Source organism: Melospiza georgiana, chromosome 3 (assembly GCF_028018845.1).
Source record: "Melospiza georgiana isolate bMelGeo1 chromosome 3, bMelGeo1.pri, whole genome shotgun sequence".
NCBI lineage: Eukaryota > Metazoa > Chordata > Aves > Passeriformes > Passerellidae > Melospiza > Melospiza georgiana.
In genome coordinates this window covers 83227003-83254082 of record NC_080432.1, presented here as the reverse complement: position 1 = coordinate 83254082, position 27080 = coordinate 83227003, and the positions used below count along the sequence as shown (strand labels likewise).

General features: G+C 39.6%; 1 protein-coding gene across 1 annotated transcript in view; it reads left to right on the top strand.

Moving 5' to 3' along the window:
- The window catches only part of PTCHD4 (patched domain containing 4), an 80360-nt gene extending 61846 nt beyond the window's left edge, over positions 1 to 18514 (top strand). The window contains exon 3 of the mRNA XM_058020589.1: positions 16736 to 18514. Coding sequence (XP_057876572.1) covers positions 16736 to 18369 — 1634 coding nt within the window. The 3' untranslated portion in view covers positions 18370 to 18514. The remainder of the gene's footprint in view (positions 1 to 16735) is intronic.
- The last annotated feature ends 8566 nt before the right edge of the window (positions 18515 to 27080 follow it).

The following is a 27080-nucleotide window of genomic DNA, read 5'->3' as shown; positions in this document are numbered from 1 at the left end:
GGTCAGGTATTGGAACAGGCTGCCAAGGGAAATGATGGGGTCACGTTCCCCAGAAGTGTACAGAAATGTGTGGATGAAGTGTTAGAGACATGGTTTAATGGTAGACATTGCAGTGCTGATTTAATGGTTGGACAATCTGAAAAGTCTTTCCCTACCCCAACAATTCTGTTATTCCAGAGTCAGATATAAAGGCAAAATTCAGTCCTGAAAGGACAAAGATAAAAAAAAATCCCACCAAGATTTTTCATTGTTCTATATCTACTCTCAAATAAGACTAAGACACTCTTTAATGCTGAATATTTACCAACAAGGCTACAGAAATTCTTTAATTTTAATACAAAAGAGAGGTAGGTGGGAAGGAGACATGAAGACCAGCAATAGAAATTGATGCATACAGCTACAATAAAAAGGCTTGCAGTTATATAATTTTGATTATCTGTTTTTTCTAGTCAATATTCAAGTCAAATTGTACCTGTGCAGGTTAGAGTGTCTCCAAAGTCCATTTTCAAGAGATAGTGTTTGTGGTGTGAAAGTGTAAACAAGGACCCTGGCTAAGGAACCTGAGAGAATAGGCTACCTTGACTTAAGTATCTTCTATACCCTCATTTTTTTAGTTTAGATTCTTCATTCTTGTGGTCCAATAACTTAAAAGTGTTGCTTTCTTTAAATGAAAACTTGTGATTTCCATCAGAATTTTGCCTTCCGTTTAAGGCAAGCTCTGGGCTAATTTAATCAGCATTAATTATTTTCCTCTTGGAGACAAATAGGGGTGACAGAAGTGAGATCATTCACAGCAAGGCTGGATTAAGTTTCCTAACAAGCTGCAAGAACCAGAGGAAGTCACCAAGTGCCAGGGCATACCCTTCAACTAGGGATTGGACCCTGGAGAAGAAGAAAATTACACCTGAACAAACAAATCTGCAAAAAGAAATTGAGACAGGTCTGTCAACCAACTATGCTAAAAGAAAAAAAAAAAAAAAAAAAAAAAAAAAAAAAAAAAAAAAAGAGAGAAAAAAGTCAATATAGGAGAATGAGCATTTTGGGTCTTGTTCTACTTAGTTCATACCTGAGAGCTCAGAAACAGACAGAGGAGATATATGAACCCATCCTGCCTACATCTGGGCTGCTGACAAATCTGCCTGGACACACCGCCTCCCAGTCTGCTGTTCCAGAAGTAATAAAATCTGCCATCATCGTTGTTCTGTTAGTGATAAAGGCAAAGGAGAATTTTCTGCAGAACTGTTTGTGAGAAAATTAATTGACAGCAAGCCTCTTGGCAGTTTGCAACCATAACATTTGTATGATCTGCTGATGCCACAGTTTTATTCCCTGCTAATCAGATATTGCTGTCTTTACCGTGCAAGGGCATCTCTTGTAGCTGTTGTTGGCATGCAGAAGGCAGGCCTCGTAACAGCAATAATTCCACAACATCCTTCTGTCTATATGGGCACATATTGTCTCAGAACACTCCATGGAGATGACCCCAACACACCACAGCCAAAATGTGACCATCTGCTTGATCACTTCATGATGTGGAAATTCAGCTTTGCCAACCATTTCCTTGGATCCAGTACAAATCCCTACCTCACCAAAGGAGCCAGTTCCTCAGAGATAATTGTGGACTTTCTTTACATGCACCTGGATTGATCCCACCTGGCATAAATGAGTTGTCAACATCTGAAGCTCTGTCTCCTTGAGCTTCCTCTGGTCAATGGAAGGAGACAGACACCTGTAGATTTCCAGATAGACAAGCTATCCAAGGTTGTCCTAGATTTGAAGGACAAGAGGGATAATATGCGCCCTGCACATGACAAGCTGGGGGATGGTACACCAGGATTAGAGGGATTCAGTGCTATCCAGGACCCTCGGGTTGTTGCTCTAAGCTGAGAACACTGGAGAACACTTAGGGAAAATCAGAAATCTTACAGAAAGAAGCCAGAGTCTCCTGAGGTAACAGAAGCCAAAAGGAAAATATCAGGGAAATATCTCTAAGGAATTAAGAAGTGTTCAGAAGTGTTAGGAAGTGTTAGGAAGCCCAGCTGAAGTGCCTCTACATGAATGCCTTTAAATTCAGCGAAAGTAACAAAATGGAGAAATTGGAAGCCACCATGCTGTCAGAAATCTGCGACCTAGAAGCCATTCCTGAAACTTGGTGGGATGAATCCCATGACCAGAGCATGGCTATCAGTGGCTAAAGGCTGTTCAGAAGACACAGGGGAGGAAGGAGAGATGGAGGAGATGTGGATCAGGTAAAGAGACAAGATAAGCCCCTGAAGTTTAGCAAATAAGCTTCCAGCTCTTCAAGAATCTCATCCCTACAACCCCACAAGAAACTGTCCCTAGGGAGCAGAGCAGAGCTAGAGGATCTCTATGGATTTCTTCCACAGAGCACAAGACCTGGCAATCCCCAGGAGAAAGACATTAGGAAAGGAAGGCAAGAGACCAGCATAGCTGAGTGGGGTCAAACTAAAAGGCAAGAAGAAAATGTACGGGCGGTGGGACAGTGGGAGCAGAGCCAGGTGTCTTGGAAGGATTACAGGACACACTCAGTTGTGTAGGGATGGGATGAGGAAGACCAAGGGACACCTGGAGCTGAACTTGGCTAGTGACACAAAGACTAACAGGAAGGGCTTCCACAGACATGTTGGCCAGAAAAAGGTCAAATAAGGCATAACCCCTTGACAAAAAATGCTGGCAAACTGGTAACACCGGGCCAGGAGAAGGCTGAGGTACCCAGCAGCATTTCTGCCTGAGAAAACAGCACAGGACTGCAGTGATCTGGTGCTAGAAGAGCAGAACTCCATGTCCATGGCTATGTGAAGCTTTCATTTTCCTATTTAAAATGAAAAGATACTTATCATTAGCATTTCATAGGAAATAACAACTTTAAATCTAAAATGATGTTACAAACATGCAGATTGTGCAGCAATTTTTTCAGTGGGAACATTTTATGGGAACATTTTCTGTTTTCATTACTGCTTTTCTTGAAAAAATACATTTCAAAATCATAGAAACAGAGGATGGTTTGGGTTGGAAGAGACCTTAAAGATCAGCTAGTTCCAACCCCCTGCCATGGCCAGGGGCACCTTCCACTTTCCACACGGGATATTTTACAGACTACAGCTAAAACTGTTTTAGGAAAAATAATTTTATTATTTCTGGCTGAAATGTTTTTGTATTTTGCCACAGTATTCTGGTTTGTATTTAGCAATCTTTTAAGCCTGTACTGTGCAGTTGGAGCCTTATGAATGAAAATATCATTATAAGAACCATTTATCAGCTTGAGAGATATAGACTGAAACGGTACAAATTTCTGGCTCAGTCTTATAATGATAACTCATGACAATATCTAAAATCATTTTTAGTTCTTTAAAACTGAAGGGAAAGAGCAATTTGCTATGTCATCACTGGGATAAATGGGCAACATTCTCAGAAGCAATCAACTAAAATAAACTGATATATAGGTTCCTGTAGGAGGCAAGCAATCTTAAAATGTCTTTCTAAAACAAAGCATAACTTTCCATTCTGTCCCACACTTAAATTGCAGTGATTTACAAATATAGTTCATTTTATATTTATTGTTATTTGGCTTTCTGAGTAAATTCAGGGTAGTGAGAGCACATAGTGAAGTGCCTCTCGCAATGCTTTGCTGACATAAAATTAATAAAACTAAGCATTCCATAAGATCAGTGATTCCTTGGGAACAGCCAGCACCTTGCTCCTGGCATAGATTATAATTTTCTTTCTTCTGAGCTTTGCAAGCAAAACCTTCTTTTGTTAGCAGACTTATGAGGCTGCTTCTTTCCAGATTTTTTACATCTCTCAGTTACATGTACCAAGCTATTAAATGGGATTTGTGGTCTGGGTTTGGGGTATCTCTGCCTTATTCCCATTGCAATGACTGACAATGCAATGTTTTAAAATGTATGAAAAGCACTAAAAAGTAAGGGTTTGAAGTAGTTTGATCCAGCAGTTTCCTCATTCCCCCTTTGTCTTTCGGAGTGTTGAGCTTCCTTTAAGGGGTAATCAGACTTTTTAGAGAGGAAGGACAACTGGAGCAGAGTATCAGATGGAAAGAGGCAGAGATCATCTCCCCAGTTCCTGTGTCCATGATACTTTTAATGGTCAGAGAAATTAATGAATGCACACAGTAAAGGCAAGTGGGAATGACAGGCTCAAAACAGCAGAGGGTTTGGTCCTAAAGCAGTAGGGACACCTTTGTGTCAGTCACCCTATAAAGTAAAGCAGCCCCCGGCCCTACCACCAGCTGAGGGTGCTTTCAACCACTGAAGCCATTGCTATAAAAGTCTGATAAACTGAATGAGCACACTGTGTTTCTGCAATGTCCATGGCTATGTGAAACTCTCATCTTCCCATTTCAAATGAAAATATACTTATCATTACCATTTCATATGAAATAACAATGTAAAATCTAAAATTTAAGTTTATAGATGCCCCCACCCAAGTTTATAGATATAAACATGGTACCTCAACAGAACTCAGAAATTCAACATCAATGTGATTTTTTGCACTTGCAGTGGCAGAACAGCATCACCATTTGGCCACAGCCTTTACTAGAAAACAGAATAGAGCGAGGGCTGGGACCTTCTATATAATATTAAATTTTCTGCGTGCTCCCTGGCATGCTTTTACTCTGTCCATGGCACTTTCCCAAATAATTCCCAGGTGCAAATTAAGGTTTGTGCATGGCCATTCTGTTCTAAAGGCTAAAGGAATAACATACCATAGTTTACAAACTTAGATTGCACCAGCTGGCCTCTGTGACAGAAAATTAACCCTAGAAATAATTAATTCATTAGAATGGATGCAGATTAGAAATCTCCAATGACCTCCATAGGGATGTATGTGCAACAAAAGATTCATCAATGTAAGCACTACTTCTCCAGACTCCTTGATGTTCTCAGGGAACACATGTTCAAACTATTCTCATGTTCAAATTTTTTCCCATCTGAAAATATGGATATTCAAAATAATAATGGGAAAGGGGAGGCCAGCCAGCTGACTCACTGCTCCTAGTATTCTGAGCAAAAACAACTCTCCCCAAAACAGAAAGGTGTCTCATATATTGTTCCAGGACTAAAGCATTGCCTTAAATTCTCAGAGTTTAGCCAGAATAATAATTAAGTGAAAAGCTTAATGATCATCCCGCTGGGATGGGCTGCTAAAGGTCAGGTTTGAGATACGTTAATGAGCTGCTAAATGCTGCTAACTGGAAGCGGCTTTTTTTAAGTCCTGCACAAGCCAACCCACTCATGTTTTTGATGGCAACACTGAGCATATCAGATGGCTATGGGAGTTTTGCCATGAAATGAAAGCTCCTCTTGTGCTTTATTTACAACCATTGCAGCAGAGTTTATGAGAAGCAGCTTGAAGGTAAGGCCATGCCCTACCAAACTGTGAAAGAGCTTTTTGGTCTAATTCCATCTTGTCATGGAGTCCTCTGGTCAGTGATTTGGGGAATGAATCAGAGCCATGTAGAGTAGGAGTCCTTCACTGGTGACAGCCCTGACTCGGGGAAAGGCTGAAAAACAGTATGGGAAGGAGTCAAGGGCTCACAGGAAAAGCAGAAGTTTTATTATCTTAAAAATTGGGAAAGCAACATATTTTAATAAATGTCTATGAATTCGCGTGGTTTACTTCTTCTGTGTCCTGGTCCTACACCAAAGGTATGAATTTCCGAAGACATATACATTGATTGATTCATTGATTGATATCAGGTTTTAAGCCTATAAATAGCAATAAAAATCCTGTGCTGCATGAGGACAGCAAGGCTGAGCAATGCCGTGGGCTTGCTGTTGGATCCGTCTGATGGTTCAAAACTAGGCAGTTTAAAGCTAGATAGATTAAAACCAGATTTCTTTTTGCCTCAAGTTCCCTGCCATAAAATTGGTGTAATACCCACAACAATCTCACAGAGGTCATGGTGTTCATTCATATATATAGTGCATGAGGGAATCAATGCACGCACTGCTATACCATCCTACAGCAAAATAATCAATTTTTAATCATTGCTGTGCACAGGTGCCAAGGGTAAATGGGACCTGAGACCAGGCATTTGTATTGTATGAGGCAGGTATTTGTATCAATTCAAAGCTAGGTTTCTAAATGGTATTGCTACAATACTAAAACAAGTAAAGTAAACAACTTAAACACCAGATTTAAGGGCCTGATGAGCTGCACAACTTTAAGTCATGCTTCTCATGCATTTGGATTTTAATGCAGTCAGCCCCATGAATACAAAAGAACATAAAATCATTCAGACTGACTCAGGCCAAAGGGTTTATCTAGCTCAGCATCCTATTTCTGATAGCAACCAATGGCAAGTGCTTTAAAAATGGGGATTTCAACAGATCAAGCATCAAGCCATACTCTCCCAAAACACTCCCCAAGGCTCCTGCTGCTTCTTGGCTCATTGACTTGTGTGTCCAAATAAGTTATCTCTGACTTTATTGACCCTTTCTGGGCAATTTTCTTCCATGAATGTGTGCAAGTTCTTTTAACTTGCTGAATGGTCCATATTAGTGTTGCAGGGGTTTGAACCAATTTGATACAAGAGTAGCTGCAAGCTGTGGAGCAGCAGGCAGAGCATCAATGTGTGTTGCAGTTTTCATTTTTCAATAAAACTGCATAAAAAATTTAAGGAGAATTATTTTATTCCAGTCATCAGATAAGTCATTTCTTCTCTCTTTGGTTCATTTTGCTTTTAACCCCTTGTCTAATGAGAGGAAACCCTTAGGTCCAAGAAAAGTCTTTTGGCTGTGAAGAGGAATGCTGAGCACCTTTATAACCATTTGGTAGCTTGTCTGAATGAATTCCTGCATCTACAGCATTGCCTGTCACTGCTGTCTGATAAATAATATATATGTAACCTACACATCCTGTATTGGCAACCTGGCTTAATTTATAGGGACATACAGGGAATGTGGGAGAGGGAGAGCGTTGCTGTGTGAGCAGCTCAGTTTGTGTTTCACAGAGCAGGGCAGCAGCCACGGTGCTGCATCAGCTGCTTGGCAGCTGCCTGTGATCTGGGGCAGCCAGATGTGAGGATGTGGAGATATGGGGATGTAAGGATGCTTCCCAGCCTGAGCAGTCCCACTGGTGGGACGGCCTGATCCAGAGCCCTGGTGCTGCAGTGATCCCGATGCTGTCCCAGGCTTGGCAAGGGCAGTGGAGCAGCCTTCTCCCATGCTCCTGTGCAGTGCAGGAATAGGGCTTTTTGGGAAGGGAAAGGGAGAGTTAATACCTATTTTTCAAGTTGCTGAGTCAGTCCCTGTATTTCCTTCACTACCAGCAAACAGAAGCAAAAGGCCCATGTCACCTCCCCCTCTGCCTTCCCATCCCTTTTCTGAAGTAAACAAATGTCAGCAAATCCTGCACTAACAACACTGTTAAAAATATCCCCCTGTCAGCAGACAGGTTCATTCCCTTTGTCTGAAGCTCTCTTCATTGCAGTGAAGGTGTGCTGTTACATCAAGATAAGCAGTCTGGGTGGAAATCTCAGTGTCCAGGGGAGGAACAGAGACATTGCACTGTGCACCACAGTGTCAGCAGCTAGAGTAATTTCCAAGTAGGAATCATTAGTAGGAATTTGACAGGATTTGACCTGGTAACTATCAAGGTAGAGGCTAGCCCTGCTTTACTCAGCTGGAACTTGTCCCTGGGGTAGCAATTGAAAATGAGCTACTTCAGCCAAGATGCAGCACTCACTCTCTTTAGTGAGTTTTAAACCAAGTTAACCCCAGCACCAGCTCCACACCTAGTGAAAAGATGGTGCCCAACTAGATTTTGGGGATGTATGGAAAATATTCATGAACAGAGTGACTATATCCCTTTCAAAGGGAGATAAATCCCCACAAAGCTTTTCCCAGATGATTTTCCATCTGTTTCAGGAAGGAGATGTTGGTTGTTACAATGAATAATTTCACTGGGGAAAGTTGAAGAATGACCTTTTTCTGCTCATTGCTTGTTATGTCAGGATCTTGCAATTCAGAGACTTCAGATTGTGCAGACAAATGGATCTTGTCACTGAAAGGTAAAAGTTTCCTCCCTTCACAACTGGGTCCCACCACTGACAACATTATACACTTGCCTCATGGATAAAACTCCAGGAATTTGTCCCACTCTGTTCAAGCAGTGCTTCACTCTCTTCATTTGCTCAAACTTACAAAGGCAAAGGTTATTTTTTGGACATATCTTTTTTCACGTCTATTTACTTCTCCAGTTATTTTAGCATTTTTCTTTGAAGAAGCTATTATTGCTCCATCTTTGCCAGAAAGCAGAAAATGACCAAACATTGTTTCTATAATAAGTGCAGATTATTTTTTTTGGATTCCAGAATCTACACTTGATTGAAACATCTTCCTTTCTTGAGTCTCACTTATACTTTATTCTTTTGGATGTTACTGGATTATCAAATCCAGGTAATAAAATGTTCCAATCAGTGCCACAAATTCATCCTATGCTTTTAACCTAAATAAGTGTACAATAAATTCATGACTTGATCTAAATTCATTACCTTGTTTTCTATATGTCACTTAAACTCTCATCAATAAATAGCAGTTTCCATATGTGCAGTTCTTGCTTACAATGTTCATTAAAAGGCTAAATGAGAAACAGCAAAAGCATTTTAATTAATTGCTAAGCACAGCAGAAAACTAAGCAGGATTCCAACTTTATGTACAATTTGCAAGGCATATACATTAGCTCAAACGTAAATCTCCCTTAATGAGGTTAAATCTCCCAACTATTAATCACATCCATTGAAACATTCTCCATGTTCAGCTCTATTTCAGTGCAGGGGGGGTGCTATTTAATATTTCTGTTCCTTCAAAAAAGAAGAAGAGTCTGGGAATAAAAAATTGTAAAATTCTACCTTAAAATGAACTGCAACAACCTTGAATACAAAGTGTCATTACAGTTTAGTTAGAAACATGTTTGTGTCTGGACTAGCAGCTCTTTGGCTTATCTCCAGGGCTCATCCTGGGCTTCTACCCAGGGATGCTTATGGAGGAGCTCTGGAAATGTCTTTTGAATAAGAAAGATCCAAAACTGGATAAGATTCAAAATCAGAGATGCCAAATTCTTGTTAGCATTAATTATTCTTAATTTAAATCAAGATCAAGGTCCCTCTATGGTGGTCTCCGTGTAAACAGGGATAACAGTGTTTGCCTCCAAAATGAGAGACAGAAACTGATGAAAGATCAAGGATGTGCCAGAGGGATGTGATGTGTAAGTAAATGATCTCCATGTGATTTAGCTCAGTTCCCATAGTTGCTTACTTATGTTTGGGCTTCTGTGTGTAGTCCGGGGCATTTATTTTGAGTTGGATTGGAAAGGGTACAATGAGGGGGCTGTCAAGGTCTGTGGAATGAATTACCTGAAGAGGGAACATATCAGAAAGGAGACTAAAAGAGCATTAACCACTGCTTGTAATCTGTGTTTCCAACAGAATGGTGTTAATCTAATTTATATCTTGATGTTTCTTAGGAGGTCGGAAGGCAAGGGACAAACTACATCTGTGACTGCTACATCCTCACACCATTTCCTTCCTGTACAGGTGTCTACAGCTGGGCTGTGGCTGAGAAGCTGGCAGAATTTCATGGGAGCAGTGTTAGGCTGATACTGATCTTTTCTGAAATGCAATTATACAGCCAACTGCAGACAGAATCAAATGTTTGCCTCTCTGCTCACTGCTCCTCAGCCTCAAACAATCATGGGGTTGCTGTCTGCTAGGCTTCCCCAAAATGCCTGTCAGGAGACCAAAGCTTTTATGTTTTGGTCTCATTGGAAAGTCTCAGAATTATTTAAAAAGCTTTCAGAAGTGCTCATGCAAGCAGAAATAAATGCAATTACTCAGAGTACACATGAAGGAATAGTCTGTATATTTAACAGGAGTGTCCCATGATGCACTGCTACTTTTTAAATGAGGTTCATATTGTAATGGGGATACATCAAAATTTGGAAGCTGGAAGAATTGACAAGTTCCAGCGTATGGCAAAGTCTGGCAGAAATATTTTTAAGGAAATTAAAGTATCTATTATATAAAACTGACTTTGCTGCTGATATTTGTGGTGGATTTAAGTGCATTTTCTGTGTTTATCAGAAGTGCTAAAATCTAGCATTAATGAAATCTCTTGTGCAGCACTGGAGATTTCCCTGAGGTCCCTGTCACTAAGGATGAGGGCTCAGCTGGCTGAGGTTTTATTGCACTTGGTTAAATATTCTTTCTATAAAACCTAGTTTTAAAATGAGACAATTTATTATGATAGAGATCTGTTACTTAGAAGAAGAATTCTACCCAGAATACTTTTCAAGACAGAAAGGCACAGCAGGGTGTAAAACCCCTCTGTCAGCATTTCTACACAATCTGGTTAGAGAAGAAATTGTGCATGTAGTGACCTCACAAGAGAATGGACCTTGAAAGGATTTAATTTCTCTGTTTAAATGCTTTTAAATATCATGAAATGCCACATACCAAATGAAATAAAGAAGTATAGGTTTAGTGAAAACAAAATTTCTGCAGGAGCTTCAGCAGGAGATCTTGACTGAACTTCATTTTTTGCTGCAGTTGCTGTAAGCTCTGTGACATTCAGAAGATGTAAATACTGAAAATTCCTACTGCTCAAGGAGACTCCTCCCTTTGGACAATGCTACTCATCCGTGCATCACTGCCACAGTTAGACCCTCTATCCCCAAAGTCTGAACCATCCCAGGGATTTTACTGGCAGGATGAGGTCTGACTTTGCCTCTAGTGGGAGATTCTGGAGAAAGGGTAAACCTGAGTTTACCCCCTAAACTATGAGAGTGATTTAGTTCCTCACCTGCCTCATCAGACCCTCCCAGTTACCACTAAAGCAGCACAACAGCCAAGGCAAAACTAAGTAAAAAAGAAATTGTCAACAACCCAACTGTGTGAACAACTCAATTGCCATCACTTTACAAGTACCTAGAGAGATGTAAAATTAAAACCATTTTTTTCCTACCTGCATTTTAGATTAGTTTGAAAACCTATTCTCTATCTTTTCCTTCTCCTTAATCAGACTGGGACTATACTCAGTGTTGTGGTTAGGGTCCACTTCTTAGCTGGATGCAATGTTCTGAGATTTACCTTTATGGAATGGGATCTAGTTTAAGGTACACATTTCCTACTGCTCCCTAAAGTATGACCAAGCTTCAAATTTTCTCTGCCTTCTTCATCAAAATCCCTAAGGATTTACTGACTCTTCATAAAGAAGTGGTTTAATAATTTTTTTCTATTGCTTCTTCTCTCCCTGAGATCCAGAGAGTCCTTGGTGACTGTGATTAATTTTTTTAATCTCTGTGCTTCAGTTTTTAAATGTAAGTGGGGATACCAATATTAATGACACTACTATTAGTGATTTGGCAGAACAACAAATGCATGCTCCACTGCAGTGTGTTGAGATGCAAAGTTTTTCCTCCATAAAAAAAAAAATGATGATATGAACCTAAACTCTCTAAAATGGGGTGTATTTTCTAATCAATAAATCTGGATAAGAGAGTCCAAAGAGCCAGCAACCTGGTCTAGTAGGAGGCATGTCTGTCCATGGCATAGGGTTGGAATTAAATGGTCTTTAATGTCCTTTTCAATCCAAGTAATTTAAAAATTCAATGATTCTGCACTTCAATATGCTCCTAATGATCATGGCCCCTGCTATTAGGGGGCATTGATTAGACAAAACTAGACAAGTTTTTCTAGGACATTAATTGCCTATCCCCTGTGGAAAAGAAAGGAAAAAAAAAAAAGGTATTTTCCCCCTAGGTAAAACAATGTAAAGTTTATTTCCATTGGATCACAGCAAAGAATTATAATGTAAAAATATATTTCCTGCCCACTACTATGATTTAAAAGAAAGCTGCCTCCTCATCCTTTGTATACATTACAAGTTACATGTGTGGCTGTTAATGAAAACTGAGTACAACACTTGAATTTCTCAGTGCAGAAATGCTGAGTAGTCTGTGCTATGGCACTTCTAAGACTTTTTTTGTTTGTTTGAAATATAATGTACAGGCCAAGGTTATCACCACATTGACTGCTGTCACCAATTGCAGCAAATAATCTTCTTTACGCCTTGATTCAAAAAAAAGTGCAGAGTCATCCTGATCTCCTTTCCTAGAAAGTTTACCAAAGCTGGCAGCAGCCAGCAGCTCTCCTTCCAGCAGAGCCTCGTGGCCTCAGATTGGGGTACCAGTGGCTGTCATGAGGAGTGATAAATGCATGTCAAACTCCTGTCCAAAGAAGCTGACTGATTGTGACAGAAGGAACAGCTAAATGCTGAATAAGCATGATTTGGTTAAGAAAACACTGAAGACAGATTGTTTTTCATGTTTAAAAAATCCTAAGCATTCTAAGCAGAGATAGGTATGATGGTACTAAAGAAAGAGACCTCAGGAATGTGAGCAGAATCTGCCTCCCAGCACAGACAGGATGTACCCAGCACCTACATTAACATTTATTAATCTGACCTTTAGACTCGCAATGAAGAAGATTTAATCACCTCCTAGATTGTGTGTTCCAGAGTTTAATGAAGCTTAAAGAAAACAAGAAAGCTTTGTTTTTCCTGATATCTAATTTAATGGTTTTGGGGGATTTTTTTCCAAATGAAACCAATGACTTCTCCTTCTCAAGTAGAAATGAGAAAGATTTGATTGTTGTCTGTATTATACCTTTTTTTATGTTGAATGTTGTTGAGTCCTCACTGGCATTCCAGTCTATGAGGGGGAAAAAATTAGACTCAATCACTTTCTCTTTGATTTTCATGTACAAATAACAGGGTATTGTTTGCTGGTTTTATTCTCCAGAACATTCAGCCTATTTTGTACCATTTTTTTTAAATGTCATCCACAACTGAAGTCTAGAGCTAGGTGATTTTAAAGGTCCTTTCCAAAACAAATCTTTCTATGATACAGTAAAAAAAAAATCATGCCCCATTTCAAAACAGTGCTCCAGTCCTCCTTTTTGAAGATGGATACTTTGCTTCTTCTTACCATTCTTCTTGGACCATCTCATTTACATTTACCCCCTGAAATGACTTCTAATTGTTCAGAGATTTCTTTGACTTAACTTTTAATTGATTCATTTCTCCAGGTTGATTGAATTTAACTCAACCAAGTTGTCTTTAATCTCTCATTTCACTCTTTTTGTTTCTGTCCCTATTCTCCTCCAACTTATCTGCTCATAATTAATATTTTGCTCTTAAATTTGAGGCAGAAAAATGCATTATTTATTTTCATCTTCTCTGTGGCCTCCCTTTCTTGTTCTCCTACCCTCACAAATAATGGACTAAAAATTTCTTGTCTCCTTTCCTTTAAAGTAGTCATAGGCCATTGCCTGTCCAGCAAATAAAAAATTGCTGTACTTCATTCATGTCATGTTACTACCAGAGAAACTTGGCAGTTTTGACCCAGAGCCAAAGACCCTCTGAACCTTCCTAGAACTGCTCAGTGAACTTAACTCCACTGTCAGTGTTGTTGTGGCATTAGGAATGAGGCTGGAGAAACAGAATTTTATAGAGTGACTATGTTGTCTGAATCTTGAGAACTGTCAGAAGACATTCAGGAAAAATGGATTTGTATCCTTGTTGCGAGAAGGGAATAGACCTGCTTATCTGGGGAGAGCAACAGAGGCTGACTGGAAAACTTGGTATCAGACTAATGACATGGGCAAACCAGTCAGGCAAAGATTTCCTTTTGTGTCAGCAAGGGAATTACTGTTCTCTGTTCCCCAATACCTGTGTTTGTGTGATAGAAATGAAGATTCTTGTAAAAGAGGAATAAATGAAATTAACTTCTGTACAATAAGAATCATAAGAAAATCAGTGCCAATTTTGATACTCAAAAAAGCTACAAATACCAATACTTTTTTTCCTTGAGATAATATTTTTTCTAATTGCAAAAAGCCCTAGAGCTTAATTAGAGTGTTTTAATTTTAAACATTATCACAAGTTTGAGTACACACATTAGTGCATACTCTTGCATAGCTCTTCACACATATGTTTGACAATAAACTCTATTATTTACTGTGTAACTACCCCAAGGTTAAATGCACCCAGGTACTCATCACTGAGAATGTGATATGTTAATGCTTATAAATTGATAACAATAAAAACATGACAAAAATGCAACTGTGAACAAAAACTTTCAGCAGGGCAGATAAGTGAGATTTTGGAATAAGCAGAGAAAAGTCCATATTATTGTTAATTGTTGATAGAGCTGGTAGAGCATTGCTTCACCCATTCCAGTGGTGGAGTGCATCCAGGGAAGGGAAAGGAGCTGGGGAAGGCTCTGGAGCACAGGTCTGAGGAGGAGCAGCTGAGGGAGCTGGGAAAGGGGCTCAGCCTGGAGAAAAGGAGGCTCAGGGGGAACCTTCTGGCTCTGCACAGCTCCTGACAGGAGGGGACAGCCAGGTGGGGGGTTTGTCTCTTCTCTCAGGTGATAACCAATAGAACCAGGGGAAATGGCCTGGAGTTGCTCCAGGGGAGTTTTAGGTTGAATATTGGGAAAATTTTCTTCACTGAAAGGGTTGTCGAGCATTGGAACAGACTGCCCAGTGAAGTGGTGGAACCACTGTCCCTGAAGGCATTTAGAAGATGTGCAGATGTGTCACTGAGGGCCATGGTTTAGTGCAGGGCTTGGCAGTGCTGGGTTAATGGTTGGACTCGATGATCGTAAAGGTCACTTCCAACCTAAATGGTTCTCTGGTTTGTGTATCATTAAATGAAGCCATGCCAGGACATGGGCCCTTGAAATGGTGACCAGCCTGGTCCACAACCTGCAGGAGACAGACACTTGCTACAGTCATATAAACATTGCATTCAAGTCACTTGATTCTGCAGAATTATTCAGCTGAAGGAGACAATCCTTCCTGCTTGATGGCCCAAAAATGACAGTGTGCAAGGCAGCTGTGCCTTGAGAATTTGAACAACTCACCCTAAACTTACCAGGGAATTCAAGGTCCCTCCTGAGCTGAGATGCTGGCTCATAAGAGAGCAGCATTTCCACACAGGCTTTTTGCTAGCTGCAAGACTTCTGTACCAATGTATGTTTATCTTTCACTGGGGACACTGATCTGCAGTAGAGCAGGTAACATTCACAGAACCTGACAGTTTATGCTGTAATTTTCCCTGCCTAGAACGGCTGTCAGGAGTCTGCTTTGGGCAACATAAGCGGCTGTATGAATCCAAACAATTTAAATCTAAAGACAAACTCAACAGACCTTTCATTGCACACACTTGGTTATTTGCAAATCTCCTGTTGTCATATTTCTGGGTTTGATCTGAGAAAATTTGCTTTGTGTCTGCTTTGGTTCATGCAATTCTTCTACTACAGTGAGTGAAGGCTCACAAACAGAGGAGAAACATCTGCAATCTACTCCTATTTCTTTTTCTGCTCATAGTGTGTCTCCTTACACTAGCCAGAATTTTCTCAGGGCTAGATCCAAAGTGAAGAGACCTTTTCATTTTCTAATCCAAATTCAAATTTGTGGTTTTAATTAATTTTTTTAATTGTTTTAATTATTATTTGAAAAGCCAAACCATTTTGGATGGGTTTTTTGAATGTTGGCTTTTCTATTTTCCCTCAAGTTGAAATTCTCTAATGATAAATGAAAAAAGAAGATCCACGTGTGTATATATTCTTTTCAACATACACATTATACGAGTATGTATATATGATATATAACTTGTTTGTTAAAGTTTTCCATAAGATCAGCTTCAGCTTTATCATTCTGTCACAAAACTTAATAGCTGTAGACTTCCTAGACTGTGACTATGATGAGTAAAATTAAAGTAAGTCTGTATTAAATTTTAGTTTATTAAAATATCATACCCCAAAAACACTTATGAATGGAATACAAAGTCAGAACCTGTCATGAAATACTGACCAGATCTGACTTTTCTGAATGTCCTCTCACATGAGCTAAGAGAACTCCTCGTCACCAGGAGGAGCTCTGGATAGCAGAAAGAGACACAGATATAATCACAGAAAATAAACCCATATATTTTCTAGATAACAAATGTGGACCAATGACTTATCCAGTACACTACTCTCCACCATCACCACCGGCATATCAATTTTCATAGTGTGCAAATTTGCATGCTATCATTAAGAGCTCCAATTTCACTCAGTAGGCAGAGAATCATGATACAAATTACTCTGGTTATTTGTATTTACAGCATAATTTTTCCTTCATTATTTACAAAGAAACAAGGTGTCCTATTCTTGGTCACAACCACTCATTTCTCAAATAATCCCTTTAATTTATACTCTTTGGAAGAAAATGTTACTTGTATTTTAAGTTTTTGAAGTTGAATCACTTAAACCTTGAAAGCTGTAATAGGATGAAAAAAGGAATTTTTAAAATGAACCCCAGACTCGAACCAAACTTCACATTCTCCTGTATTTGCAGTCCATTTGGAAAGTAATTCAATGTCCACTAAAATCAATTAGTATCTTCATTTTTTTTCTGAGCATGTAGAGTCTTAGAATGTCAGGACTGTAAATTTCAGCACCTGCAGGTGAACGTGTTCTTTACCTTTAGACAGACATTTAAGAGTTTTCCATTTGTTTAACCGGTGACAAAAATGTAACAAAATTTAGCTGACAACATTTTTTTTTACTGCTGGAGGATGAAACACCTGGGGGATGACTGGACCCCCTATATTTATGCTCAAATACAAACTTTGTTTTCTCATTTCAGGTCACGGAACCAAAGGAGTGTTTGAACTTCTTTCAGGATGGCGTCGGACCAGGGAGAATCTGCCCTTCAAGGACCGAGTAGCAGACGCCTACTCAGATGTCATGGTCTCCTACACCATGACCAGCTCCTTGTACTTCATAGCCTTTGGCATGGGGGCAAGCCCCTTCACCAACATCGAAGCTGTAAAAGTCTTCTGCCAGAACATGTGTGTCTCCATCCTGTTGAACTACTTCTACATCTTCTCTTTCTTTGGCTCCTGCCTGGTCTTTGCTGGCCAGCTGGAGCAGAACCGGTACCACAGCATCTTCTGCTGTAAAATCCCTTCGGCAGAATACCTGGACCGGAAACCCGTGTGGTTCCAGACCATGATGAACGACGGCCATCAGCACACTTCCCACCACGAGACCAACCCGTACCAGCACCACTTTATCCAGCATTTCCTCCGAGAGCACTACAACGAGTGGATTACCAACATCTACGTCAAGCCATTTGTGGTGATACTGTATCTCATCTATGCCTCTTTCTCCTTTATGGGGTGCTTACAGATTAATGACGGAGCCAACATCATCAACCTTCTTGCCAGTGAGTCCCCGAGCGTCTCCTATGCCCTCATACAGCAAAAGTACTTCAGCAACTACAGCCCCGTGATCGGCTTCTACATCTATGAACCTCTGGAGTACTGGAATGGTACTGTGCAAGAAGACCTAAAAACACTCAGCCAGGGGTTCAACACCGTGTCCTGGATTGAGCAGTATTACCAATACCTTCGAGTGGGTAACATCAGTGCAACCAACAAAAGTGACTTTATCAGCATCCTCCAGAGCTCCTTTTTAAAAAAGCCAGAATTCCAGCACTTCAAAAATGACATCATTTTCTCCAAAGCTGGAGATGAGAACAATATAATTGCTTCTCGTCTGTACCTTGTGGCCAGGACTAGTGAAAATACACAGAGGGAAGCGGTGGAACTGCTGGAGAAGCTGAGGCCCCTTTCTCTTATACAGAGCATCAAGTTCATTGTGTTCAACCCTACTTTTGTTTTCATGGACCACTATGGTTTATCAGTAACTATGCCCGTCCTGATTTCTGGTTTTGGCATCCTGCTGGTGTTAATACTGACCTTTTTCCTGGTTATCCACCCTCTGGGAAATTTCTGGTTAATCCTCAGTGTCACCTCAATAGAGCTGGGTGTCCTTGGCTTGATGACCTTATGGAATGTAGACATGGATTGCATTTCTATACTGTGCCTTATCTACACTTTGAATTTTGCCATAGATCACTGTGCACCCCTGCTTTATACATTTGTATTAGCTACTGAGCACACCCGAACTCAGTGTATAAAGAACTCCCTCCAAGAGCATGGGACAGCCATTTTGCAGAACGTTTCTTCCTTTCTTATCGGGTTGGTCCCCCTCCTCTTTGTGCCTTCAAACTTGACCTTCACACTGTTCAAATGCTTGCTGCTTGCCGGCAGTTGCACACTTCTGCACTGTTTTGTTATTTTGCCCGTCTTTCTAACCTTTTTCCCACCTTCCAAAAAGCACCACAAGAAAAAGAAACGGGCCAAAAGGAAGGAAAGAGAAGAGATCGAATGCATAGAGATTCAGGAGAATCCTGATCATGTTACAGCAGTCTGAAAGGCTTAGAAAAATATAGTAGTATATTCTCTTTTTAAAAAAGCGTTGCACAGAGATGCAGGGAAAATAGAGCAAAGATCTCAGCTGCTTGTGCTGGCCAGGTCTGACAAGGCAAAGGAAGATCAAGAAGGGGTATTCATGACACCTCAAGGTGCAAACTTTTTTTAACAAAAATAATGAAAGTGAAATAATCTCAAATGTTTCCTTTGAATCCTCATTCTCCACCAGGGAAGAGTCTGTTGGCCATTAAGTGTTCCTGAGTCTCAAACTGTAGCTGTAATGGGAATTGCTTAATATGTCATATGTAGGACTAAAGCTAAGGTGAAAACAGGGTTGCCATTAGGTAAACACTAGGGGGAAAGGCAGATTTGTTTGAAAAAATTGTCCATGGAAGAGAATGAAACAATATTTCAAATAAGAAAAGGTTACAAGACCAAGAGATATTGAAAATGCCGTGGTAATTTTTTATTTTCTTGAGCAAGTTAGTTAAGATGAAACCTATGCACTTGGGAAGTAAATGTTTAAAACTATCTAAGCCAAAGTACTTCCCAAATCCAGTAAACCTTGTATATCTGTAACACCACAATTAGAGCATTATTGCAAATATGGATGGCAGAAGGATAGAAGTACTGTTTATACAGGAGAAGAAACAATCATAGCCATTTGGAAATCCAATGCGTAGTTCCTTTAAATGTGACATATCACTGTTATCCCAAGAGGTCGCAGCTGGTAGTTAATACCATACACCTATTCTGGTAATTATGAATTTCCCCTTGAATTAACAGATCTCACAGAACTAACCCAGGCCATCATCACTGCAGCACTGTTTGCAGTTCCTGCAGTGCAACACTTCTGAATCCTAATTTATTGGTGTTGACATTAAATACTGAATATTAATCAAGCAGGAGCTACAAACGCAATGATGAATTGCATTTCACAGGCACAATGTGACCGTGTAGCAGCTGAGTCAGCTCTGGAGCACCTGCACAGTCTTAGCATCATATATTTGGTCCAAGGGATGAAGGGATATGTTTGCTGGTCCCTGCAATATGCTGCAGGAAGTGGGATTTTCCCCTTCTTTAAGCAAAACATTATACAAAAAGTATATGCCACACACTAAAAAAAAACACCTTGTAAATGTTTGCATGGGGTCAGATCAACCCCTAGTTGTAAGAAGACAGACTGGTCCCCTGTGGGAAGGGGAGGGGAGGGTAAAATGTCTTTTTTACTGTTATTATTATTCCTAAATATTTGAGTGTTGATCATCTGCAACATAAAGCTTTGTTATGGCAGTTAAAATTTCACAGGAGAGTGCAGTAAATCCTCAGTTACTATGTGGCACTAGAAATTGTACTGTAAAGGACTGTGAATGACTTTCTCTGCTTTGTAAACTATTCAGCTTAGTAGCCCAAGGGAAGGGATGAAAACAGATCTAGCCATTTCAGTTTGCTCTTGGCCCAGTTCTGCACTGGAGCTTGCCATGTCAATCTCTCCTTTCAGTATTTTAAAAGGGCTTGCTTTCTACTTTCTGGAATATGGTCCAGCATCTCCTCCATGAGCAATGTCTTCCTGAACCTATAGTATCCATGAGGACACTATGTAAAGCTATCACTATATGAAGTGTCTATGTCTACTTTGTATTACTTGTGGCTACCTTTAAAAGATAATCTGGAAGCTATTTGACTTCCAAAATGTGTATACATGGCTATTTGTGGCTGATAACTCAGTCTCAAACCTGCAGAGTTTGCTGACAAGGAAGTGTACATATGTCTTACTAAAAAGCTCTCTGCAAGATGTTAATTCTTGGCTCTGTGACATGTCTCACCTCTTCCTACTGTTTTATGGTTAGGAAGAGACAGAAAAAAATCACCTGCAGTACAAAAAAAAAAAAAGCCATTTGAATGCCAGTTCTAATGTTCATGAGCGGCTTCTGCTTCCAAGGAATGCAATTTCACCTCTTCTCTATATTTTCTGTACTTTGCCATTATCATTTGCCAAAAATGACCTCTGTGTTGTAGGAGTGGTCAAAGCTCTTGATTGTTGGAGAAAATTTTTGAGTGCAACATGTCTTAGAGAGGGAAACTTTCTAGACAGACAAAGCTTCCAAAGTTTGACTCTAGATTGAAAATTCAGGGGTAGCTAGATCAAGGTTACTGGTTTGACCCAAAATATTAAAGGGCCAGACACGGAACTGAGATCTAAATAGTTCAGTAAGGCTCAGAAGCAGGGGATGTTTTAGTGTTGGGTTATGGGTCAGATGTGTTTCTAGTTGGGAAGTTTTTACTGATTTTGATTTGCATCTTGATGACATTGTGCAATATCCATCCTATTTTGAACAATCCATTGTGAATGTCAAGCTTCCCAATCTTTTTAGATTTCCTCCACTGCCCACACAAAACCTGGATTGTTGCAGCACTGTGAGCCTTGGTTATCACTTCTGGAGGTGTCACCTGGGAAGTTCCTGGTCTTCTCTTGCACTGCCCAGATGTATCCCAGGGATGTCTGTCATGCATTGTGTTGAGGGAAATAGCACTTTCCAAAGCCATCAAAGCCAGGATTCATCTCATCTAACTTCAGATACTAGCAATGTAGATATTTATATCTGAACTTCCTTTATGGCCATAAGAGAGCGACAGACACTTCTGATCCATTTTACAGCTGTATATTAGGAGTAAATGAATCACATTTTTTAAAATTCAGATTTCTGTCCACCGGTGATCAAGGAAGCTCAACAACTGGTTCAAACACAGACATCAGCCATGCTATCTCATCCAGTCTTGGGAAGATTAACCCCACTTAAAATAACAAAATATTAAGAGAAAGAGAAAAGATTATAAACATGCCTCCCAAGCTTCAATTTTAGCCATAAATTCCAGGAATAACTCAGCCCAATTTTTATGTTTTGTTTATGAAGTATTATGCGCAATAAAATTGTTTTAAAAAGTGGAATTCCCATAGCAGAGCAAAGACACCAGAAAATGTCAATATTAAAGGTGGGCTCACATAAATGAGCAAGAATTTGATGAAGTGTCAAACCAAGTCCTCTCAGTGTCATGCATGTGCAGTAGCACTTGTATAACAGGTACCAAGGATATAGATCACACACTGGGACTAGAAGGTTTTTATTTCTCTGTCAATGCAGGAGTGAAGTAGAAAACAAACCACACCTTTCATGGATGTAATTTTGTTATTTTTTTCAACCAATTTCCACATCCACCAAAAAAGAACCAGTGCAGCCTCTACTTCTGCAAAGAGATCAGGTTCTGTGGAACAAGGAAAACGGGAATAATTTTGGGACGCAGAGTCCATATTTTTTAATTCTTTCTACTTGTTTTTGTTTACTTTTCTTGCATTTTTTTTCCAGTACACTATATCTTTTTCTACATCATCTTTTCAGCCTAACTGGAGCTGCATAGCACCTGTGAAGAAAGCACATAGCTCATGCCAAGCAATTTGACACTCTGATAACATGCTGCATACTGGATCTTCATTACACACCTTTTTCCCCAGTCACCATAAATCCCATGCAATACTGTGCATATTCCTTTAATGTCTGATTTTATATATGGTCTAGATAATCTTCCAAGAACCTTGTGTGCATCTCCTGCTTGGTTTGATTTCTTTCCCTCAAAATATATTGCTTTGAATTTATTGTTGAGATAACTCTGTTGAAGTCAACAGATTTATTGCCATGATATATTTGACTTTGCATGTCTTCTATCTGCTAAGAAGTGATACCATGACAAATGAGCCTCTTACATTGTTGGTGTGCTTGTTGAACAAAATATCTGTCTACACTCTATAGCCATAGTTGCATGCTGCACTTGGGGGGCTGCAGTGAAGATTTATTTTTTTACACTTTGTTCTGTGGGCTATTTTAATCTAAACCTAATAATTTTTTTCCTCTTTTTAATTAGAGTTAAGTCTTCATCTTTGTAGTCCAGTACTTGATGTAGGTTTAAATTAGATTTTAGGAAAAAATTCATTACTGTGAGGGTAGGGAGGCCCTGGCACAGTTTGCCCAGAGAAGCTGTGGCTGCCCCACTCCTGGTTGTGTCCCAGGCCAAGCTGGACAGGGCTTGGAGCAGTGCAAAGTGTGCTGCCCATTGCAGGTGGTTGGAATTAGATGGTCTTTAAGGTCCCTTCCAACTTAAACCATTCTATGTTTCATAGATTTATTGCCTAACAAAGCAAAGCACTCTTTAAGGTCAAGGTAGATATGGATGCATGACACCTTGCATGCATAATTTAAAAATATTATCTTCAGGGTTATCACCCTCAACTTTTTACTTCAAACAATTCCTATTTAGAATGTAACCTGCTACATGTTAATGTCTATTCAAGTTCCTTGAACAACTCTAGTTTTGAAATTTTCTCTGATGGGAAGGAAAAGAACCAGGGGGGAAGGAAGAATACGCAGTTAAGTGGTTGTGTAATCAGAGTTCTTTTTTTCCCCAAAGGTTTTCACTGCTCTACTCCTAATTAAGTCACACTGAGTAGCAACTCTAGCATAATTAAGATTTATTTCAATGTAGTTATCCCATATTTCACTATGACAAGAGCTTGGCTTATTGTCTTTATGCAAGTACCATGCTAAGTCTCTGATTAATTTTTCAGTAATTATAAACTTTAATAAGTTTTTTTTCATTTCAACACTAGGTTTTTGAGTACTTCAAGCTCCCATTTGATCTCCTAGGAAACAGTGTAAGGAAGCAAAGTTAGGCAGTCAGTGAGCAAGAGACGTGTTGTAGTGTTGGGGAAATTGGATTCTTCATAAAGAGGCAGGCTTCAAACAAACAGTGATACTCAGGATATCTGAGAAAATTAAGGTGAAGTGGAAACCAAGTGAAACGTTGCTTGGAATGTAACCAAATTATTATAAACAGATAAAGCTTTGATTGTTCTTTCATAACTTCTTACACAGGCAAAAGGCATTTGAACAGGAAAGGAAACTGGACATGGAAAGCACATCATATATCACCCAAAATGATTCATTTCACTGTAATCTTGCATAAAAAACGTCACAGACCAGTTTAGTACTGGTTGTTCCACCTCAGCATAGGCCTCCCCATGGCCTGTTTTCCATGGAAACAAAGGAAGGGATTCCATGTTTGCTTTCACAAACCCTTGGGGAGGAGATTGAGAACTGCTTCCTTGCCTGACAGAACTGTGTGGGTGAGAGCTGAGAGATGCAAGTACAGGTTATTTCATGCCCCACTTGCTCTCTCTCTGCCTCCTCAAGAGCAGCAATACCCTCAACCCCTGGTACCAACCCCAAGCTGAGTGCAGGAATTCATAACTTCCCCAGGAGTAACTTGGAGTTTGTGACCACAGCAGCTCACAGGCTGACACAAGCTGGTACACTTCTGACTAAGAAGAGTTTAATGGCTTTTTTTAGAGATGTTCTTTGAGAGATTCCCCTTGTCACTACAGAGTCCCGCACAACACCTTACCTGCCCAACACTTGAGTGGAGTAAATCCTTCTTCTGATATGCCAGTCAAGTAAAAGAATTTTCTAGAAGCTTTTATTTTTGATCATAGAGGCTTTTCCTAAATGCAATATTTTAATTTTTTTCCCCTCAACCATTTCTTCATCTCTTTCTACTTCCTTCATTCTTTAAAAGCAAAGGTCCCAATGTGAAATTCGGATGCTCATCCTACCCATCACAAAACATCATTATCCACAAATTTGAGTAGGGTTACGGATGTTCAGGTCAAACACAGGGATCAGGATTTCTTGCCCACACTGGCAGTCGAAACCCTGCTGAAAACAAGTAAATGTGAAGCAGATCATCTTTCCTAGCTCTCTTTGTTTCCTCTCTGACATACCAGTGTGTACACAAAACTATTCTCACTTTTCTCCTGCTTCCTCATTAAAGCAGAGTTTCTTTTTCCTGCTCCCTGAGGCTATCTTCTTTTTGCAGCCCAACTTATTTCACACTTTATTCTTCTCTGGGTGCTCTCAACCTCTTCAAAATTTCCCTATTTATTTTTGAAAATTCTGAGAGCATAACCCTGTTGAAATAAAAAGAAGATGTTTCTATGCTTCAAAGTGCAGCCTGTGGTACAGACCTAACTAATTTATAACAAAGCCCAAATACCAAAATACTTTCTTCAGACAGAAAAGTGTGTGTAAGAAAACTTGGGAAAAAATTAAGCCTAAATTTCCATTTTTATGAGGTTTTTATGTCATAAATGTCTACTTTTGATTACTGTAGGCATTTATTTTTCAGCACACTTTTATCATAGAAATGCCTAGTTTTTCTCTGCTTTTCTGTCTCAGCAAGAAAAATAAGTGGACATTTCTTCATGACCTCTAAAAGAAATTATTGCCCCTGCATGGAACAATTATTTTGTCAAATTTCTGTCCAGAGCATATTTTCCAGCACATTAATTGTACAAATCACTGGAAACAAGTATTCTAGTGGAAATGCTGATACAGCCTTAACTACAGAAAAAATGACTGGTACTTCAATAGCGTCCTGCTTAATTCCAACCCCTCAGCATCAGCCTGCTGGATACTCCAGGCAGTATTTCTTACATGGATTGATAATCATCTCCTTCACCATGTGGGCAACATCAGCTCATCAGAGTCTACCCTGCTTACACAGCAAAATCACAAACAGATAAGCCCAGCTTTTGCTGGAGAAGGGAAATATCCCAGGGTGAGGTAGAGTGGCAGCCCTCTGCTCTGAGAGTGCTTCTCACTTTCCCATCTGTGTGTTGGATTTTGCACTGAGCTGCTCTGTAAAGGACAAGAAGCATCACTTTTCTTTCCATAAGCCATTTGAGAATAGGATGTGAAATATTTAAGATTTAGTCATGGATAGACATTTTTTACATGGGAATTTGAAAAGGGATGTCAATCAAATAGAGTAAAAGTCCCCCTGAATAGAGAAATCTGAGTCCACAAATTCTTGCTATTCTGACTTGATATTTCTCTGATCTTATTTTCTTTCATCAATAAGGACTGAACTTTTTTCCCACTTGCCACATTGAAGATAATCCCTGACCTACAAAAACATCCTGTTTGCCAGAAGCAGACATTCTCTTGGAGGAAATCCCATTGGTTTCAGCTCCATGTCAAGGGAGATTTTGCAGGATTTGGACAGCAGTGGTTAGTATGAACCTCCCCAGGCATAAGCCCTCATTCCCAACATGCAGACCCAAATACTAAATATGTAGGATTAGTAGGATGTGTGATTTTGCCTCTACGGAGAAAGAAGGGGTCATTGAAAAATCCAGTTCTGAATTCACCATAGGTGGAAAAGCAAAGAGTGGTCAAGGATGGCCTTGCTATCACTGTACCCATGTGAGAATTTCAGAGAACTCATCCAGCTGTGAAAGCTTAAACAGGGACAGCATCATGCCCTGAACAAGAATTTGTTCTTTACTCACTACCTCAGAGAGCCACACTGCTCCTGAACAGCATCATGGAGCCTGTCCTAAGTTCTGGGTATGATAAAGTTAAGTGCAGATCTTTGGGTGCAACTTCTTAACACCAGGTTTTGTAATGACATAAGTATTGGAATTTAATCTTCAATGCCATTAAATATCTAGAGAAGTCCCTGGCACAGCTTTGCTCCAGAAAATCAGCTCTCTCCTCAGCAACTCTGGCACAGTATGGGTGCTGGCATGGCCCAGGGACAATTCCCACCAGACAATTTAGTTACAGTCACCCCATTTTTAGACTACAGGACTGTTTTACAGTATGGACCCCAACAGACCACATCAGCCTCCTTCAGGGCTGCAGAGAAATCCTGACATTGCTTGATTAATTCTCAAAGTTATAACTTTAGACATCAATGCAGCCTATGTTCATAGTGATATTTTACATCTGAAGATCTTCATCTGGCAAAATACTCAAGTAAATGATTTAGTTTAATCAAATTCTAAAGTCTCATGGACTGGAACATCTTTAAATTTAAGCATGTGTTTAAATACTGAGCTAAATAAAGATGCACTTATCTCTGTGCTTCAAGTTAAATAGAAGTTTTGCAGAAATAGAAGCCTTAAGAAAAAAGGCCTTTTTTCCCATAACATACTAAATTCTACAATTATAGTAGCAATTTCACAATATGTAGAAAAACGGTGCCAAGCACATATATTTTTCAGGGTTTCAATTTCCCTGATGTAAGACATCTCAGGGACATTTTAGTGATTTGTTACAGTCATACAACGCTAAAGCAAGAACAAAGCCTTGCTGAGCACTTTTTCTGGAAAATAAATAGCAAGATATTTGACTCAGAATGAGAATACAGGATCTTGTGATGTTAAAGCTCATTTCTAAAAGAAAAAATGAAACTTTTCATTTAATTTAATTCATTATTTCTTTCAAGTGACTCACTAGAGAAGTGCTGGATATGTCTTTATTATGAATAAGACAGGAATTTCTCAATGAAGTTAAATTCAGCTTTGCCAATAAAACTATAATAACACCCCACATTAAAAAAATTAATAAAATAAAATTAAATAAATAAAAAAAGGCTTTGTGCCTAGTGTAAAATTTTTCATGGCATCATCTATTGCTTTTTAATTAAATTAAATATGAATGGTGGTCACGTCTCCTGAGGCTGCATCTAGGAAGGAACACATATAGACTGAGAAGAGAAATCAAGTCTCCACTTGTGTAAGAACAAATGCAACTGCCAAGCCATAAACATGGTGAATAATCCAATTGGCTTCAGTGGAGCCATCAGGATGCATATGAA